This window comes from Sorex fumeus, unplaced genomic scaffold (genome assembly GCF_029834395.1).
Source record: "Sorex fumeus unplaced genomic scaffold, SorFum_2.1 ptg000054l, whole genome shotgun sequence".
Lineage (NCBI taxonomy): Eukaryota > Metazoa > Chordata > Mammalia > Eulipotyphla > Soricidae > Sorex > Sorex fumeus.
The window spans coordinates 35377589-35398133 of record NW_026606111.1 but is presented as its reverse complement, the minus strand read 5'-3'; the positions used below and the strand labels follow the sequence as shown (position 1 = coordinate 35398133).

The 20545-nt window shown below is 41.1% G+C and overlaps 1 protein-coding gene across 1 annotated transcript; it reads left to right on the top strand.

The window, feature by feature from the left end:
• The first annotated feature begins 9607 nt into the window (after nucleotides 1–9607).
• Nucleotides 9608–19004, top strand: FAM162B (family with sequence similarity 162 member B). The gene is made up of 5 exons (XM_056125263.1): nucleotides 9608–9892; nucleotides 10037–10145; nucleotides 14174–14282; nucleotides 17363–18511; nucleotides 18747–19004. Exons 1-4 carry the CDS (start codon nucleotides 9736–9738, stop codon nucleotides 17459–17461), a joined length of 474 nt encoding a protein of 157 aa, XP_055981238.1. The 5' UTR covers nucleotides 9608–9735; the 3' UTR covers nucleotides 17462–18511; nucleotides 18747–19004.
• The last annotated feature ends 1541 nt before the right edge of the window (nucleotides 19005–20545 follow it).

Sequence of the window (20545 nt, the reverse complement as noted above, 5' to 3'; positions counted from 1 at the left end):
CCAGAGTCCACCAAATGCAGGCAGCAAGAGAGAGCCACTGGGATCTCCCTAGTCGCTTCGTGATTACTCAGCTGGTGTACCTGGGTGGGCACAAACTGCCAACTAAAAGTAAAAAAAGAATTTGGTGGACCTCACTCTAGAGAGTGAGTGGGAGAACAGGATTTTTTAGGGTGCTGGGAGTTAGAATCCTAGCAGCAAATCCCCCACTAAGATGGGACAGATTCTGGGCCTTCACAGGATCTTTCATAGTTTCTCGAGCCAGATTGAATGGGCCAAGTCATTTTTGCATTTGATTCAGTATCTCTCCCACAGAACAGGGGACCCAGAAGACTGCATTTCCAGAGACTAACTCCAGTCCTACTTTAAAGTAGTTTATGATATAAACCTATGGTCCCCGTATGAAGGGACTCTAGATACCAAGATTTGGAAAGAAGTTAAGAAAAGTGACTGCAAGACATCTCAGGAAGGGACTAAGATCCCCGTGGAATTCTGGGCCAATGGGAGATTGTTTATTCTATTCTCCTGTTTTGGAAAGTACAGTTGAGGAGGAGGAGACTATTAGGAATAAGACACTCTCAGCTCCTCCTTACCTAAGTCTTAAAAGAAACACAATGTGTTTCCAGTAGAAAGGTGCTTGCAAAATATAAATATTTCTGATACTGGTGAATTAATGTCCCCTAGGGAGAGAATCTCATCTCTTCCACATAACTCCGCCTCCAGTGCATTAGATAAAAAGTGATGCAGATTATGAGTCTGCTGCCACTTCCTTGGATTCTGGGTCATAACTGTAAAGAATATAAGTCTGAAAAACAGCAACAAAATTGAGGAGAGAAGCTGCTTAAAGATATGTATGCAGGATTGACTAGATGGCTTCTGTGGTCTCATTTGATCAGGGTCTTACTTGAGTAGAGCAAAAAGTCAGATTTTTGAGGGCTGTGGTGTAAATACACAAAGACAAAATGATGGCCATTAAGATCATCATTCCTTTTTTTAAACCTCAGTATTAAGTATAGCCATTTTCTTCTACGGTCAGATTTATATGTCTCCAAAGAAATAAATGAAGAATAAGGAAAGTATATAATCTCTAAGGATTTTTTTGTACGTTGCAAGGATTGAATCCAAGGTCTCATACATTTGATCCACGAGTGCTACTACTGAGCTCTACCCCAAGCATCATGATGTTTTTATGAGTCTGGCTTCTCTAGAGCTGATATTTTGTATAGTAGAGTAAATGTGGGAGCTTGGTGGTTTGTAGGCACTTTTCACTTAAAAAAATTCATCTGTATAGAGATGAGGTACGTGTATATATCTAAATGACAGAGTCAACAATAATAAAAGTATGAGATCCACACTACAGCAATTAAATTTAAAAATATCTCTGGCAAGCAGGCAAGCTGGGAGGTAGAAAGTAACCTGAGGACTTCGACAGAGAAGTCAACTCTGGGGGTGGGACAGAAGTTTAAACAATGTATGACTGAAACCCAGCTAAGAATATATAAATCATAGTGCCTTGTTGTCTAATAAAATTTTCAATGAAAATTTTAAAAGTTTTATTCCACTTATCTGCTGAACTTCTCATAACAACTGAAAAAAATTTCCTTTTCACAATTATTTGATTATAAGATATAAGATGCAAATTCAGGAGAGATAAGAGTAAGCTCTTTTCTAAGAATATTATTGGAAAAAGATCAGACCACATTTGTCATGCACTTACCTGTACATGAATGTTTACATTCACTCATCCTTTTAGCCAAGACACATTTGAAAGCCTATGAATAGACAAGTCACTACTCTATATCCTGGCCATGTCGTGATGCTCAGAACAAGTGGGGTTTTCTTGGTTGAGCAGATTTGGTTCTTGATGGCATAGACAGATCATGTATACATACATACACAGTATGACCATTGCTAAGAAGAACACAGATAATGAAACAGATGACTCCGGGCAGCACAGAGGTAAGGGTTTCAATGTATAGTTACTAGACTTCATCTTCTGCAATGTGACTAAGACCCTCTACTACTGTCCCCATGTCACCCTGTCATTCCTCATTTCCAGATGTGGGACCATCAGTCAGTTGGGCAGTCACAGCCCGTCAGCATTTCTGCAACCCCTGCATCAGTCCAGCACTGAGCATGATTCCCTTCAATAACAACAACAACAAATCACTCACACTTTCCACGCTGCCTATACAATAATTTTATTAAAAATCATTAAATCTTTAGAAAAATAGGGGAGGGGGCAGCACTTAAGGTGTTTGCACACAGCTGACCCAGATTTGATTCCTAGCATCCCATATGGTCCTCCGAGCATCGCAAGGAATAGTTCCTGAGAGCTGAGCTAGAAACAACCCTAAGTATCCTTGGTTATGGCTCCAAAATAAACAAAAAAAAATGTTCCTACTTATAGCATTGCACCCTACAAAGTAACTAAATGAATTGTAGAATGAATTGTAGTAAGCGGAAATATAAGCCATACTGATTAAAGCAAGCCTTGAAGAAACAAAACTACATAATAAATGCACATTAGGTGAATCATTGGATAGAAAAATATACATAATAAAAGATAAAGTGAAACTACTAATTAGTAAATAATATCTGTGTGGGGAGAGGGATAGAGGCTTTTGGGGTGACCTCTAATCACCCTTGTAGGTGTTACCATATTTGAACCCTATGAAATATGGTACGACAATTCCAGTAACTACAACTGGTCTCATTCACCTGACCCTGAAGGCTTCACCAACATGGCAGCACTGAGAAGGATGAGAAAGGAGAGGCCGACAAAATCTCAAGGCCGACCTAGGCTGCCACAACGAAGGAAGACAAAAATGATCGTCTGTACTTTCAATGCACGTACGCTAGCATCAGATGCATCCATCAAGGACCTGATGGTACAAGCGCGAATGATCAAGTACGACATCATTGGTCTGACCGAGACAAGAAGGCACGAATCTCACCATGCCGTTTTCGACACTGGAGAAGAATTGTTCCTCGGAACATGCGATAAAAGAGGTGTTGGAGGCGTCGGTGTCCTTGTCAACACAAACTTGGCCAAGAGCATTGATTCATTCGAATGCCTAACAACCCGAATCGGACGTTTACATTTGAATAGATGTGGCTCACTGCCTGCAGTTTCTATCTTCGTTGTCTACGCACCAACATCTCATTATGATGAAAGAGAAATCGAGAAGTTCTACATGGAGCTAGAGAAGTTCTATAAAGAAGACCACACCTTCTACAAGATCATTGTGGGTGATTTTAATGCCAAGATAGGACCGAGAAGATCAGCTGAAGAACTTCACATCGGGACCCATGGCCTAGAATGGAACGAACAGGGTGAGAGACTGTCTGAGTTCATCATGTCGACCAAGACCATTCATGGTAACTCACAGTTCCAGAAGGCAGAATCTAAACGTTGGACATGGGAGTCTCCCGGTGGACGATTCCACAACGAAATAGACCACATCATATTCAGTCAACGGTTTTGCCTGACTGATGTCGCTGTTGTCCCAAAATTTCGAACGGGACCGGACCACCGTCTCCTTTGTGCAAGATTCTACTTCACAGAGCGGGGAGAAAGGGCTGCAAAGTTCAAAAAGAGAACTCCCAGAATGACCACCAACTGGGAACTCTTTGGTACTATTGCGGCAACATGAGAAGATGCCATTGTTGACAACATTGACGAGGAATACGATCGACTGGTTCAGCACCTCCATGAATGTGCGAGGAACGCCAAGAGAGAGATAGCCACAGAAAATCGCCTATCTTCGAAAACCCTTGAGCTAATTCGCCAGCGTGGTTTGGCGCATGCCTCAGGCAACCGCAAGCTAACGTCCGAGCTCGCAAAGCAGTGCAGAGATGCGATCAAGGAAGACCTCAAAGAGAGAAGAGCAGAAGTACTGGTAGATGCAGCAGAAGCCGGGAAAAGTATTCGTAACGCCCGCCTGTCCTTCGCCAACTATAAGACCAAGATGACTGCCCTCCGACGTCCTGATGGATCCATCACATCCTCCAGAACGGCAATGGAGAAGATTATCTATGACTTCTACTCAAATCTCTTCGATAGCCATGTCCACTTGCCGACATACCAAATTCCACAGGATGGATATGTCGTTCCCAACGTTCTCCCTTCCGAAATCCGACACGCCATTTCGTCGGTAAAGAAACAAACAGCACCCGGCCCAGACAAGGTCAGACCTGAACACCTGAAGAACCTGCCGTCAGTACTCATCAGTACACTGGCTCGGCTCTTCACTCGCTACCTGTCTGAATGCAAGGTTCCGTCCCAATGGAAAACCAGCAGGACCGTACTACTGTTCAAGAAGGGAGACATCCATGACATTGGCAACTATCGCCCGATCTGCCTATTGTCTGTCATCTACAAGTTGTTCACTCGAGTCATCCTAAATAGGATTGGCAGAACACTAGATAGATGAAGGACAACCATGCGAGCAAGCAGGGTTCCGCAAAAGATTCAGCACCATTGACCATATCCACACGATAACCAAGCTCATTGAGGTTTCTCGGGAGTTCAAGATGCCGCTCTGTTTAACGTTCATTGATTTAAAGAAGGCCTTTGATTCTGTTGAGATGGAAGCGGTCATTGAAGCCCTAGCCAATCAGCGCATTCAAGCCCAATACATCAAGATCCTCCGTGAGCTGTATTGCGGATTCACTACCAGGATCTCACCATTCTACAAAGAAGTGATCGTTGATGTCAAGAGAGGGGTGCGGCAGGGTGATACCATTTCACCGAAACTCTTCAGTGCCACCCTCAGGAACATCATGTGATGACTGGAATGGGAAGGAATGGGAGTGAAAATAGATGGTCGGCAACTACACCACCTCCGCTTTGCTGATGATATTGTTTTAATAACACCAAACATCAGCCAAGCGGCACAAATACTGGCCGACTTTGACCATGAGTGTGGAAAGGTAGGACTACAGCTGAATCTCACGAAGACAATGTTTATGAGAAACAGCCTTGTTCCTGACGCCCCATTCGCTCTCAATGGAACGACCATCTCCGAATGCAACAGCTATGTGTACCTAGGTCGAGAGGTCAACATGACAAATGACCTGGCACCTGAGCTGCGCAGGAGGAAGAGAGCGGCTTGGAACGCCTTCAAGAACGTCGAAGAAATAGCTAAGAGGATGAAGAACCTCCGGCTCCGGGCACATCTCTTTGATTCCACTGTTCTTCCTGCATTAACATATGCCTCAGAGACCTGGGCCCTACGCAAACAGGATGAGAACGCTATTCAGGTCTCCCAAAGAAGAATAGAAAGAGCTATGCTTGGAATATCACGTTTCACTCAAATGAGAGAACGAATCCGGAGTTCTGACATCCGTCGACGATCAAGGATCAGGGACGCTGTCTCATTTCCCAAGGTGTCGAAAATCAGATGGGCTGGTCACGTAATGAGATTTAAAGACGACCGTTGGACTAGAGCTGTTACTGATTGGATTCCACGGGATGTCAAAAGATCGCGTGGCCGCCCACCTACCAGATGGTCAGACTTCTTCGTCAAGATCATGAACGATCGGTTTGAGGCCCTTCATGTTCCCGGAGCGAACAGATGCCATTGGGCTACACTAGCACGCGACAGGACAAATGGAGACGTTACTGGCGCCCGCTCGAGCAAATCGACGACTAACAGGAAGTTAAGTGATTAAGTGATTAAGTGATCTGTGTGGGGAAGAGATTTCTGTATATTCACCACTATAACCTGAGAGGCTACTGAGAATAGAGTGCAACACACAGGGGGGCACTCAGTTATTTTATTTTATTTTATTTTTTTGTTTGGGGGCTGCACCTAGCTTTACCCAGGTTTATTCCCAGTTTTGTGCTCAGGGGTCACTCCTTACATGGCACAGGGGGATCGTATGGGGAACGGGAATCCAACCTGGGCTGGCTGTGTGAAAGGCAAGTGCCCTCAATATACTTTTCCTCCAGCTTTCAGCTATTTTTTTTATAATTTATTTATTTATTGAATCACCGTGGGAAAAGTTACAGAGCTTTTAGGTTTAGGTCTCAGTCATGTAAATATCGAACACATTTCCCTTTACCAATACTTATTTTTTACCACGAACCCCAACAGAACCCCACCTCCCACCCCCTCCCAATTCCTGTGAGGCAGATGAGTTCTAGTTAACACTCTATCTACTTTGACTAGATTAATTGTTTCGATAAAAGATGCACCATTATTATTTAGAGTTTACGCCCCCCCCCCCCCCCCCCAGATCAGACATGCTGGAAAAGCGTTGTGAAATGATTTGCTTTCTACAGCTGGGTTCAAGAATTAAATGATGTTGCGTGGCCTCATAGCCTAATTTAATACCCAACCAAAATTTAATACCCAACCATAGCGGCCGCGCAGTTTTGGATTTCTGCTATTTTACTTATTAACCCTGGAAGTATTTCTACTAAAAGTTACATAATTAAGAGATTGGTTTCTGTGTTCTGGAGTCGTGGCCGTGCTGGAGAGCCGCTCGTGGGGGGCAACTGGTGACCTCAGTAGGGCGTGAAGGACGGGCCAGAATGCCCCCCTTCCCATGAGGTTTTTGTCGCCCCCGACCCCCGGCTCAGACCTGCTGTCCACAAGGCTCCCATGCGGCCTCCATCTTTCTTTCCAGAGAGGAGAGGGCAAATGGGGCAACACCCTTTCCCCTCTGGGCAGGCATGATGGCACGGTTTCAGCTATTTTTTTAAGTGAACAAATGGGCAGTCTTGATTTTTGTAAGTAGAAAAAGAATATAAAATAAATGAGTACAATTAGCAGCTTTCTTCTATTAGATGTCGATTCAAGTTCTGTTTCATTGTGTTCCAATTATTCTAAAGCTAAAGAAAATATCTCCCATGCAGCTGTAATTATTTTTTACCAGGCCAATGCCAAACAATGATATTTTAATCCCAGCAGGAATAGAGATAGAATGCAAATTGTTCCTTCTCCCATGACATAAGCCCTTATTATCTTACCCTGAAGTTCTGCAGTACTTAAGAAGCTTGAGATAGAAAACCATGTGTAAACGCTTGACATTTGGCTCTCTCCAGGGAAATGAGCTTATTTAGCTAGTTTAATATTCCTTGTGGTGGACCACTTAAGCTTGGTTGTTTCTCAGAGATACTTTTCTCTAGCTCTTCTGATGATTCTTCTCATTGTTGCAAAAAACAAAATCATTAATAAGACATTTCAATAAGGAGAGAAATTTTAGATAACACATTTCTATAACTGTCAAATATTATCTATGATAACACAATTTTTCAGACAGGAATTCTTTCAGTTCGTGGTGTGGCACAACCAAAGTATTTCAGTCTTAATCTAGCTCAAATGGATTTAGGGCTCCATTTTATTTTTGAATTCCTGCATTCATCTTCTAATTTATTTTACAAACATTTATTAAGAATATGGTAAGAAATTTTCAGTTGTATCTTGAGGATCTAGTGGTGAAAAAGACAGGAAAGCTCTCAACAGGAATTTTCACAAATCAAAATGTCACTGTGTTTTGGGACTGGTTAAACAAAGAACTTAGAAGAAAGGAAAGAAATTATAACATCTTTTGAATTCTTATGTGCCAGTGACTCTTGGAGGATTATTGCTAATTATCCTTTCTGAGTAGTTTCTACCCAACCTCTACTGGTGCTTTTGTAAACTCTACTTTATTTTTCTTACCTACTAATTCCCTCTTGACATTGTTTACCTTTCTATCTCCACCTCCAAGAGACAGCCTTCTTTTAGCAGGTTTATTCACAGATGTTGCATGAGTGAACTTGACAGGTAGGAATTCTAGTTTTATAAATAAGATGAATACTTCAGTTATTTGCTCATGGTTTTGCAATGTTATTCCCCCTTTTCTTTCCTTTGTTGTTGTTGCAGTGATGGGTGAAAGGATCATCTGATTGAAGTGCTTGCTCAAAGCTGTACAGTTTAGTTGTGCTCATACACAACTTGATTGCAGTGTCAGGGATGCACTTTATTGTGACACTCAGGATCCCAAATAGCAGTGCCCCAGAAGTAGCACCTTGTCTATGGGGCAAAGCAGGCCCTCAAACACTAAACTGTCCTTGCCCAATTCTGAAACCCCTTTTTTTTTGTGTGTCGGGGAGAAGGGATTAGGTCATATCCTGAGCTGTTCCGGGATTACTCCAGGTTCTGTGCTCAGGCTCTGTGCTGAAATAGATGGCCCTATGCCAGAAAAATACCTTAACCCCTATAACTTTCTCTCAGGTCCCCATCCTGTAACTTATAAGTCACAAATCAGGGGTTTAAGTCTTAGTTTAAAGATAAAACCCCTGTTCTTTCCACATTTACTCCTGTAAATAGATACTACTTTATGGAGGCATTAGTTGATTCTCTTTAACACTAAGGAAATGAAGAAATACTCTAAAGTCATAGAGAAGATACTGTCTTCCAGAGAGTCAAAAGAAAGAAATAACTGGAAATCCAACTAGAAATGCAAGGCAGTGTTTGCATGAGGAGCCTGAGACAGGAAAAGTGGAGGTTGGGGCTGAGGCTAGGTCCTACAGAGCGTTTTCACCTGGCAGGGGCCTATGGTACCTGCAATATGCATCAGGCAGAGTCAGAACATTGCTTCAAAGTAGATTGCTGCTCTGAAAACCTTTTTCTCTGACTGATTCCCACTTCTTATTTAGATTCCAGAGAACAGTAGATTCTCTTTCAACCCTTATTGCTTCCTTGTAGAGAAAAGATAGTGGAAGGTGGAAAAAAGGGTCATTTTGTAGTGTGTTGGGTGACTTGGTGGTGAAATGAAGAGGGGGAGAGGAAAGAAAACACAACTGTGACAAAGAGTTTGTTTTCCCAGGCAGCTCAGATAGAGAAGGGAGCACCAAATAAAGGGTATTGGGAGGATCCGCCCAGGATGGGAGAAGCATGCTGAAAGTAGACAATAGACCAAACATGATTGCCACTCAATGCCTCTTTTGCAAACCATAGCACCCAAAAGGAGAGAGAGAACAAACAGGAATACCCTGCCACAGAGGCAGGGTGGGATGGGGGGATGGGGGGTGAGATGGGGGGGGGAATGAGGGGTGGCTCACCTCCACGCTGGGATCCCTGGTGGTGGAAAATGGGACTGGTGGAGGGATTGGTACTTAATCATTGCATAATTGAAACCCAAGCACAAACATTTGTAAGTCTACAACTGTACCTCTTGGTTTGTCACTAATAAAAATTAAAATAATAATAAATAATAAAAAATAAATAAGAATTAAAAAAAAGTTTATTTTCCCTTGAAAGGCGATCAAGTTTGGAAGAGGGCGCTAACTTCAAAGAAACCTCTTCTTGGGAAAATAAGAAATCAGTCTACCATCCCCCACAGTCACTTGGCAAACATTTGTACTTTTCTGGTCTCGGTTTATAATATTGGGTACCAAACAGCGGACCCCTAGGGTGAAAGCCGGATGGAAAGGAACATTTTCTACTCATCACAGAGATCTGCGTGGGAAACGAGCGGCAGGAGCTGTGCAGAAAGCGGCTCGCCTCCACGCTCGGGGTTTTCCCCCCTCCAAGCAGGCGGCCCCTTGGGCCGGACCTGGCCAGAGACTCAGCCCCGGAGGTCGTGCCTGGTCCAGGGTCGAGTCGGAGGCGGAGACCTGGACTTTAGAGCGCTGGCGTCAGAGGCTCCATCCAGCTGCGCTTCCCGAGCTCCCACGGGAGCGCTGGGGGCCACGCTGGGGGCGCAGGCCAGGCGGCGGCGGACGCGGGAACGGGGCGCAGCATGTTGGCGGCGGTGGGGAGCCTCTTGCGCCCCGGCTTGGGGCCCATCCGGCGCTGCGCCCCGGGGGCGCGTCCGGCAGTTGCGCGGGGCGCGCTGGCACCTCTCGGTGCCCCGGCCGCACCCCGATACAACAGCGGCTCTGGGCCCCAGAGTCCGGGTGAGCGGCGACTGGGACGCGCACGGGCGGTGACGGGCTGCGCGCCGGAGCCCGGTCGTGGCTGCAGGGCTCGGGGCGAGCGCGGGGTGGGTCCGTGGTGCGTCTGTCCGTGAGTTCTTCCATCCCGGTTCCTTTCGCCCGCAGGGAAGGTTCATCGGGTCCCCGCCGAACTCAAGCCTTCACAGTTCGACAAAAAAATTCTGCTATGGACTGGACGTTTCAAAGCCATGGAAGACATCCCGCCCCGGGTCCCGTAAGTACATGCAGAGCCACGGCCCGGGTGAGCGCGTACTGGGCGGGTTCTGGGTGGGACATTCCCGAGTTGAGCGCACTCTGGAGCGAAGGCGACCGCCGTTTCAGGGGTTCTTTTCAATAACACCTGCCTCCTAAGTCTGATCCTCACCGGCTTTATCAGACTTTGGGCATCTCTAGCGGGGAAGGGGTGGGAGTGGGAGTCGTTGAAGTGAAAACGCTGAGTCCAGTGGAGAGAGCTTACCTTACACGCGGTCGACTGGGGTTCGATCCCCAGCATCACATTTGGTGCCTAAACCTCCCTGAGCAGAGTCAGGAGTATTCCCTGAGCACAGCTGGGTGTGGTCCCCCGGAACCACTAAAGAAAGAAAAGCAAAGAAAACGCAGAATTTGGTGAACATTTCCACCAGAGAGGAGTAGTGGAGCAGTTAAACAGAGGGCACCCCAAGAGATTGAGGAGCTTCAGAGACGGGACGGGGGTCGCTAAGCCCTCTGCTCCATTCAAGTAAGGAGTAGCTGGCCATGGAGCTTGGGAGGTCAAAGAGTTTATTTTCTGGGAGGAAGCCAAGCGACCCCCTGTTCTGGGGAAGGAGGAAACCTGGGAGAGCCTCCAGCGCAGCGCTGCTCTCATCCTGGGATCCAGGGGAGCACCCGTGGTACCTGTGGCCTCTCTCTGCCGGGTCCCAAACCTGTGACAGCTTCGCGAAAGTATTAAACTCAAGCTAACTGGGGCTGTAAGGATAGCACAGCGGGTAGGATATTTGCCTTGCACGCGGCAGACCCGGGTTTGAATCCCAGCATCCCATAAGGTTTGCCCGCCCCCCCCCTCTCCCCGCACCCCCAGCACCACTAGGAGTGATTCCTGAGTGCATGAACTCGGACCCCTGTGCACCGCCAGGTGTGACCCAAAAAGAAAAAAAAAAGACAAAAACCCCCTTAAGCTAACAAGTTCAGTTCCAGGGCAACCAACTTGGGGGTGAGATAGGGCTGGTCTGTAAATGTCCCAGTAAAAATTTATTTTTTTTTAAGAGTGTTCTTAAAAATAACAGATCTGTAGTGTCAAGGATTTCAGATATTGTCTATTTTTTGCAGAGCAGAATCAATGGCTATTAGAGTTTAGTGGTAACTGGGTTTTCATCTGGGTTTGCATATTTTGCCTACAGTATTGTTGCATTTTAGTATATCACCAAAACTACCTTAAATAAATAAGAAAAAACCGTAGTTGAAACTGTCCACCCAGTTAAAATTCAATTATTTTTATTTCTATTTGGAATCAACTTCTTTGATGAGGAATGGATGTGGAATTTGAAGTTGGTTTCAATATGTGTTTAATATTATAAAACATATTTTTTTCCTCTGAGATTTGTGGACTAAAAATACTACAAACATCCGGTTGCCACAATTTTAAGGATCTAAAAAGATCCTTATTATCATAAGTCCTGGCTATCAATTTCTCACTGATGCCCTAGGATTTTATGCATTTTGTAAAATGAAAGTAAATAAAAACACCCTAGATTTTAAGTTCTACAGCTGTGAGAGAAAATATTTTTTAACTTTTTTTTTTTTTTTAGTTAGTGAAACTCCATGAGGTATAGTTGTAGACTTACAAACTTAGGTGCTTGCGTTTCAGTTTTATAATGATCAAGTATTCATCTCTCCACCAGTGCCCATTCTCCACCACCAATGATCCTAGTAGCCCTCCCATCCCCACACCCCATTCCCTCTACCCCACCCCACCTCTTTGGCTGGGCATTCCCTTTTGCCCACTCTTTCCCTTAGGGTGTTGTAGTTTGCAATAGAGGTATTGAGTGGTCATCGTGTTCTGTCTACAGTCTACTTTCAGCATGCATCTCCAATCCTGGGAGGATCCTTCCAACACCCTTTACTTGGTGCTCCCTTCTCTATCTGAGCTGCCTTTTCTCCTAGCATGTGTGGCTGGCCTCTGAGTCATGCAGTAAACCTCCTGGTACTTATCTCAGTTGCTCTTGGGTGTTAGTCTCCTATTTTGTTACTTTATGTTCCCCAGGTGAATGCAATCTTTCTATGTCTGTCCCTCTCTTTCTGGCCCATTTCACTTAGCATACTTTCCATGTAGAACCCCTTGTATGTAAATTTCATGACTTCATCTTCTCTAACAGCTGCATAGTACTCCATTGTGTAGATGTACCAAAGTTTCTTCAATTGGTCATCTATTCTTGGGCACTCAGGTTTTTTTTCCCCAAATTTTTGCTATTGTGAACAGTGCAGCAATGAACATAGAAGTGCAGATGTCATTTTGACTATACTTTATTGTCTCTCTGAGATCTATTCCAGGAGTGTTATTGCTGGGTCAAATGGGAGCTCAAATTCTAATTTTGTGAGAATTGTCCATACTGTTTTCCAAAAGGGCTGAACCAGTCGACATTCCCACCAGCAGTGAAAGGGGGTCCCTTTCTCACCACATCCATGCCAACACTGGTTGCTTTTGTTCTTTTTGGTGTGGGCCAGTCTCTGCGGTGTGAAATGATATCTCATTGTTGTTTTGATCTGCATCTCCTTGATGATTAGTGATGTAGAGCATTTTGTGAGAGAAAATTTTTAAATGTGAAGTCAGTATAGTCTAAATTAACACAATTAAAGCTTGTCAAGAGACACTATACAGCTATATGTGAGAAGACACCCATTTCTTTGTGATCATGGTAAAAAGAGTTATTACAAACAAAAGAATTTAACTTTATACATTGAGCCTAAGAAAGGTATTGTAGTTTTAGTTGAAATGCTTTTCATTTTGTTATTTTCTCGAATGTTTTGGGCATCATTATTTAGAAGACAGATTACTGTTAAATTAAGTGTAAAAAGCTTTAATTTTTTACTCTTAATGGACTTATAATTAACAAATTGACCTATAATTTTTGTACCATACACTTATGTTAATAATTGTACACTGTTTTTCAGTGGTAAACCAATTTGGTGTAACAAATCAAAGCCAGATGGATAGATAAGAAGATCAGATCTTTTAGCTCCACCTGGAATAAAGGTCAATAATAGATATAATCTAATAATGTAATCATAATCATCTATTTGCAACTAACATAATATGCATCACTCTCCCTAACATTTAAGGAAAACAGGCAACATAAATTGTTTTCTGCCTTCTTTCAACTAATAGAAGAGTTAAGAGTAAAGTTTTTCATTTTAAAGAGAAATGCTAAGTTATATTTTTTCTGGAGTATTTTTAAAAAATATTTAATTACATTATATATAAACTACAAAATGCATTCCCCAAACTATGCTTTCATCATGTCTTTATAATTTGTTTCATATTGTTGCAAACTGTTAATTTATTTCAGTATAGTCATGATTACTTCTATGCACTCTTTCATTATTTACTAAAATCTTGCACAATTTGCTTATAATTCTATTAATAGACTTACCACTATAGACTGCCCATTATTTAAGCATATGAAATTTCAAAATGACAAGAAAATGAAATTGCTTTGCCAAATTACTATGATTTTGATCACTTTTTAAAACTTCATGCAAAAATCATGTACACTCTCAGAAATTTTTTATAAAAACATTCTCAAAAACGTTTTTATAAATTCTTTAATACAACTAGGATGGGAGGAGGCAAGAAGAGACTGGGAAATTAAAAACATAGAAATTTAGTTTCTTAAATTAACTTGCTCAAAACTGAAAGGAGAGGCTACTTTGTAACAGAGACACATGTTTAAGTCATAAACAAGCATATGCTTAAATTCTTACCTTTTCCCTTAGTAGTGGAAAAATTATGGAGTTCGGCAGCATCATTTAAAATTTTGAGCAGAAATAATATACTGCACTGTGATTTCATAGTGACTAACATTAATTAAATTCGAAAGATTACTTTTTTTGAAAAAATAGGATTGAGGCTGGCACTTGTAAATCTTTCATATCTTGTTTGTCTTCCAGAAATGTGTAGGATATTTACATAACAAATCATTGTCTATTACACCAGTAATAAAACCATACTACTTTTATATTATTAACAAACTACACATCTTGATTTAGACCAGAAATGATAGATGCTGCAAGAAACAAAGCTCGAGTGAAAGCTTGTTACATAATGATTGGACTCACCATTATTGCCTGCTTTGCAGTGATAGCATCAGCCAAAAGGGTGAGTACATCTTTGAAATACAGACTTGTGAATTTAAAAAACATCAGGGGTTTGCTCTCAGTTCCAGAGTCATTGCTGTTTCTATGTGGGAACAATATTTGTTTTAGAAACCTGGAGCAGCCACTCATCTATAAATTGTAAAAAGACTTGTTCCTAGAAATTTGAGTTACTGAATTATCTTTGACCAGTATAGTACAAACTCATTGGCAAAAAGGTTGATTCCACTAAAAACAAAATAAAAATAGGACTGTTGACAGCTTGGTTAAGATTTGCACAAGCAGGAAAAATTTGAAGTGTAAGAATTACTCAGACAAATCAGCCCTAAAACCAGTGTTTCTCATAATTTTTCTAACTGTGGCACCTTCCCAATCTTCTATTTCTGTAGTCCCTTTTTCCTGCGAGGTGGCCCCTTGTTTTATGCTGTGCTTCTCCACTTACTCAGTTTTTAACCTCACTGGACCCCCCTTGGAATATACTGATTTGGCCTACATGAGACATGTAGGCCCTGGTGAGAAATGCCACCTTAATTCATGAATGCAGTTAGCTGTTATATAGTATTATGAAATAGAAATGCAAAAATCAGAGTGATCACCAAGGCTTAGTCTTTATACTATATATATTTTGTGTCATCTTTCTGGGCTATCTCCAGGGGAGTACAGTCTGTTTGATGCCTCAGCTAATGAAATTAAGAGCTGATTCCACCCTTAATCTAGTTTTCTGGCTCTCTAGATTCTTTATCTGCTAGTCACTTTTTATCACAGAGCAGCCCCGCAAATTTTGGAGACACCTAACATAGTCCTTGAATCTTCTTTCTTCAGTCTTAATTTCTTTATTCATGCCTCTTTCTTTTGGAACCCTTCTTTGGATACTCCAGTTGTGAGTGTCCCTCTTTGTTGTGGCACTACAAATGAGTATATATGAAAGTGACTATAACATTCTCATTTATGAATATTGCATTTCAGTAGTGCAGCTGGAGTTAAAAATGGATTTTGGTAGGCATGTCACACAGAATAGTTGGGTTGGATCCTTATATCTTCACTGTCCACTATTAGGTAATTACTGTTCTTCCTTTACTTCTCAGGTTAAGAGTAGCACTGTAGCACTATTTCTGTCCATCGATCTGCTCAAGCGGGCACCAGAAACGTCTCCATTGTGAGACTTGTTACTGTTTTTGGCATATCGAATACACCACGGGGAGCTTTCCAGGCTCTGCCATGCGTGTGGAATATTCTCAGTAGCTTGCCGGGCTCTCCGAAAGGGACAGAGGAACTGAAGTCAAGTCAGCTCCATGCAAGGCAAATGCCCTACCCTCTGTGCTATCGCTCCAGACCCAGGTTAAGAGTATTGAATTCAATAATTATCTCAAAGGGACTAGAGTAACTCAGTCTACTGATGTTATACACAAATTTGTTTATATCTGTTAGCATAGCAAAGACCTGTTTTGAAACTATTCCTATTAAATGAGGCAAAGTTAAAAGTATTTACTGAAAACTTAAACGAAGCAAAAATTTTTATTACTTGACTTTAAAAGAATTGTTTACCTATGTAGGATAAATCAAATCAAAGTTGTTTATTCTGTATTTCCAACAACAAAAAACTAATAATTGGAAAGTAGTTTACATAGAATATATCTAAAATAGCTCACTCATAAAGTCATGTTAAAATGTTTTCCAGACTGGAAATCATAAGTCTTAAAATTCCATACATATGACTTTGGGCTGGAGAGATGCTCAATTGCCTAAGCTCATACTTTGTGCTTGGGAGGCCCATGTTTTATCCCTGGTACTGCATGGTTACCTGAGAGCCCCCTGGGAGTGACCCCTGAACAAAGAACCCCAGAACTACAGGATCTGACGCCCCCCCAAAATGGAAAAACCACAAGTATATAGTTTATCAGCAAATTGACACCATTAGGTTTTATTCTAACATGAAATGTTAGAATAATTTTAGAAATGTGATTAAACTTGAAAGAGAGCTTCTACATTGTAGATGAAAATTCATATTTCAAATGTAACTCTATTATGAATTATCGTCAGTAGCCAAGACTTTTCTCTGTAAAGAAACAAAAATAACTGACTAAAATAGCAGTTAATAACCAAGTTCTTAATAGTGCACCAGTTACAGCATCATTTCATTTTTTCTAAAATTATAATAGGAAACAGACTGACTAATAAATGTTAAGATAGTAAATATTTTTAAGCACCTGACACATCCCAGGTATTATGCTTATTTCTATAACACAGTGACCAAGAAATTTTCACTTATCTCCTAGTAGGGAAAATTAATAATTATCAATAAATAACTAAAGTTAAAAAATGAGGAATTATAAATGTAATGAAAAAAGAAAATAATGTTAAAATATTAAGTACCTAAGTACAAGCCCACTTTCGATAAAATGATCAGAGAAAATATTTCTGAATAGTTATGTCACTACAGCAAAAGGAGGGGAAGGAAGGACAGCAATTAAAGCCCACACATGATGAAGAATTTGATGAATCAAAAAGTAGAAATTAGAATAGACTAATGTGACCAAGTAAACAGTTCACTTCCTCTTTGTTGGGGAACGCACTCCTTCCATAGGAGTACTTAGAAACTAGTGAAATGAGAACATTGGCATCAGTTGTTTTTTTTTCCCTCCAAACATCTTCACTTGTTTATTACAGCACTACCACACTCCCATATTTTCTCTGCTGGCCATTTCTAAAATTTCCCTATAGGTTCTTCCCTTTTTTTGGCTCTCTTAATAATATTTTTCTGTATTTCTGATACCTGAGAATTTTTCTCAATTTTGAACTTATTTCTGTATGTAAATGTAACTTTGTCATGCATTTCATCCAACAAACGTCTGTGTGTGCTAAGAGAGAGTGGCGATAGATTTCTGACACTCCACCAATCTGCTGACTGGAGTCTAGCAAACCAGGTTTTTTTTTCTACACCATAGCATCATTTTTGGATACTGTTTGTGATATGTGTTCAGTTACGTTTGTCCTTTCCACTTTTAGACAATCTGTACTATGTCAATCAAAAACATATATTTTTTTCCAGAGAGTCACAAATGCTTTGTTTTGCTTTTTTTGAAGGCTGTAGAACGACATGAATCCTTAACAAGCTGGAACCTGGCAAAGAAAGCTAAGTGGCGTGAAGAAGCTGCGTTGGCTGCACAGACTAAGGCTAAATGATATTCTAAGTGGCAAAGAGTTCATCAGAATACCATCACTATTCTCAGCAACAATAACACATTTGCAAAAGAGAATATTTAACATTGTTTTGCGATGGTTTAATTTGGTAAAAAGTAGTTTAATCTTTTTTTGCTATTTAGTAAACTTTATTTTGAGGTATAACATACTTTCAGAAAAGGACACACGAATATACACTGCTTGATGGTGTGTGTGGAACCACTGGCTAGGTCAAGCATTGTAATAGCTTATTAGAATAACAGCAGTACTCTCGAAACATCCTTGCAGCCTTCACTGTTAACACTATCCAAAAGGTGACCATAGTTCTGAGTTTTATCACTATATTCTGCCTGTTTCTAAGACACTGCTTTATATAAATGAAACTATGCAAAATGTGCTTGTGTGGATTCTTTCTCTCAACACGTTGCTGAAAATGTTGTTCATTTTCACTGCAAAAGATGATTCTTTTGCATGGCTATATCACAACTAATCAGAATATTTAGCTCAGTTTTAGCGATTAATGACAATGCAAAATAGCACTCTGTGCATGTCATTAAAACTATATTGAAATGAAACCAGAAAGATAATACAGCAAGTAAAGTTCTTGCTTTGCATGCAACCAGCCTGGGTTTTATTCCTGTCACCTCATATGGAGTGATCCTTGAGCACAAAGCCAGGAGTAAGCCCTGAGCACAGATGGATATGGTTCTAAAACAACAATATAATAAGGAAGGCTGAACTAAATCACTAAGGCCTCTAATTTTAACCACAATTATGTTAACCAAATATGCAATATTTGGTAAATGGATATTTACCAGAGTAAATACTGCAACCAGAGTATGAAAAGTCTTATAAAGCAAGAATTACTAACTTAAAAATCTACTGTAAAATGCTAAAAGTACTAAAATAATAATTTGTAAAGCAATTTTTAAAAGAATATTAAATATTAAAGAAAATGGTTTAACGCTTTCAAAACATGTTTGCATCCAAAAACAGTTCTAAATGATCTCTTCTTGCATTTTTGATATCTATAATTTTTAATCAATAATATAGGTAATTAAGGGCTGGAGCGATAGCACAGCGGGTAGGGCATCTGCCTTGCACGCAGCCAACATGGCCGACCCGAGTTCGATTCCTCCGCCCCTCTCAGAGAGACCGGCAAGCTACCGAGAGTATTCGATATGCCAGACACAGTAACAACAAAGTCTCCAGTGGAGACGTTACTAGGCCCGCTTGAGCAAATCGATGATCAACGGTAGGGCCTTTACTTTACTTTACTTTAATATAGGTAATTGGGAAGATATACTTTTTATCATAAATGTAAAACTACATATTAACTCAACACTTTATAATTTTGATAAAAGCCAGCCTCCCTATTAAATGAGTTGTCAAACTTGATTATTTGTTAGTGTGATTTGAAAATGAAAATGTTAATGTGTGTTCCTGTGATGCTAATCTCCCCTCTGAATTAAACTCTAAAATTCATCAAGAAAGCATGAAGCAGCTTCCCAATCAACCTAGATATTGGCCATTTGGACATTTTATGCAGTGGCTCTCTCTGCTTCATCCTCATGGAACTCCTCCTCAGAATTTCATCTTGAATTATTCACTTTTCACACAGGGTTTTACTCAAAGCACAATAAAGCAAACCCCAACTAAGATTCTGAATGGGTGGCTTTTTGTTTGTTTTTGTACAACAGTACAAAGGATTATAATTATGAGAATAGAAAAACTATAGCTTGCCACAGGCTATCCTGAAAAGATCAGTTTTAAGAAAGAGTATATATACACTGTAGCACTGTCCTCCCGTTGTTAATCGATTTGCTTGAGCGGGCACCAGGAACTCTCACAACAAATTGTGAGACTTGTTACTGTTTTGGGCATATAATACTTCACGGGTAGCTTGCCAGTCTTTGCCGTGCAGGGGAGATCTTACTGAGCTCTAAGAGGGGTGGAGAAATAGAACTTGGGTCGGCTGCGTACAAGGCAAATGCTCTACCTGTTGTGCTATCGCTCCAGCACATTTATAGAGTTAGACCAATTCTCTGAGCAATATTTACCCTGGATGTTTTTTTAAAAGTCTTGTCTGCGGGGGGGGGGGGGGGGGGGGGGAACGGACTGAGGATGCATCCATCCAGGAGATCCAGGAACCTCAGCCAACTGAAACTGAAAGTCTTCTTTTTTTCAAATCTCCCAAACACTTGAAGATTCCCCAAATTTCTACAGAGTATATAGACTACTCAAAGCGTTTATAAGAATGAATATATAATGACTTCCATTTCTGGCTAGATGGAAAACTGGATGTCCTGGACTAAAAATTCTGGATGAAATATTTTACTAAGTGCTTTTAAAAATACTTGGCTAAGCTGTTTGAAAAATAAGGCGGATTTTTATTATAGGCAGTTATATAGTAAGTTAAAATCTGGTCGTTAATCCTACCAGATGCTGCTATCTGCCACGGGGTCTAACCAAGATGATCATATGCTACGGAAAATAGACACAAGGTTTGCAAAAGCTGAAATTATGAACTGGAAAGATCAACATAAAGCCAGAATTCCAGAAAATGACATTCTCAGAGGACAGAATAGGGTTTAATGGTGATAGTAGTTATGCCTATACCACATACAGTTCTGTCAAGCTGAACAAGCAGTGTATGTGTGTGTGTGTTTATTTCAGTCTATATATAAGTATATATATATATTTTATATGCGCATACATATAACTTATTTAAAGGAATTTATTTAATTGCCAGTATAGGCTGTCAAATCAGAATTCTATTTGGTAGGCCAGTAAGAAGTCTCCAGCTAGAGCTAAAGTTACAGACAAGAGAGAAACTTTCTCAATTTTGCTCAACAGAATTCATCAGCTGATTGGATGATGCCCACCCAGATTTTATTTTTTTTTTCTTTTTGGGTCACACCTGGTGATGCTCAGGGGTTACTCCTGGCTCTGCGCTCAGGAATTACTCCTGGCAGTGCATAGGGGACCACATGGGATGCTGGGAATCAAACCCGGATTGGCCGCATGCAAGGCAAATGCCCTACCTGCTGTGCTATCACTCCAGCCCCCTCACCCAGATTTTAAAGG

Bases quoted from the DNA above. Each gene is read 5' to 3' on its own strand.
- FAM162B (XM_056125263.1), top strand. From the start codon at position 9,736: ATGTTGGCGGCGGTGGGGAGCCTCTTGCGCCCCGGCTTGGGGCCCATC. The intron at 10,146-14,173 runs GTAAGTACATGC...ATCTTGATTTAG, and splicing joins GACATCCCGCCCCGGGTCCC to ACCAGAAATGATAGATGCTG. The intron at 14,283-17,362 runs GTGAGTACATCT...CTTTTTTTGAAG, and splicing joins TGATAGCATCAGCCAAAAGG to GCTGTAGAACGACATGAATC.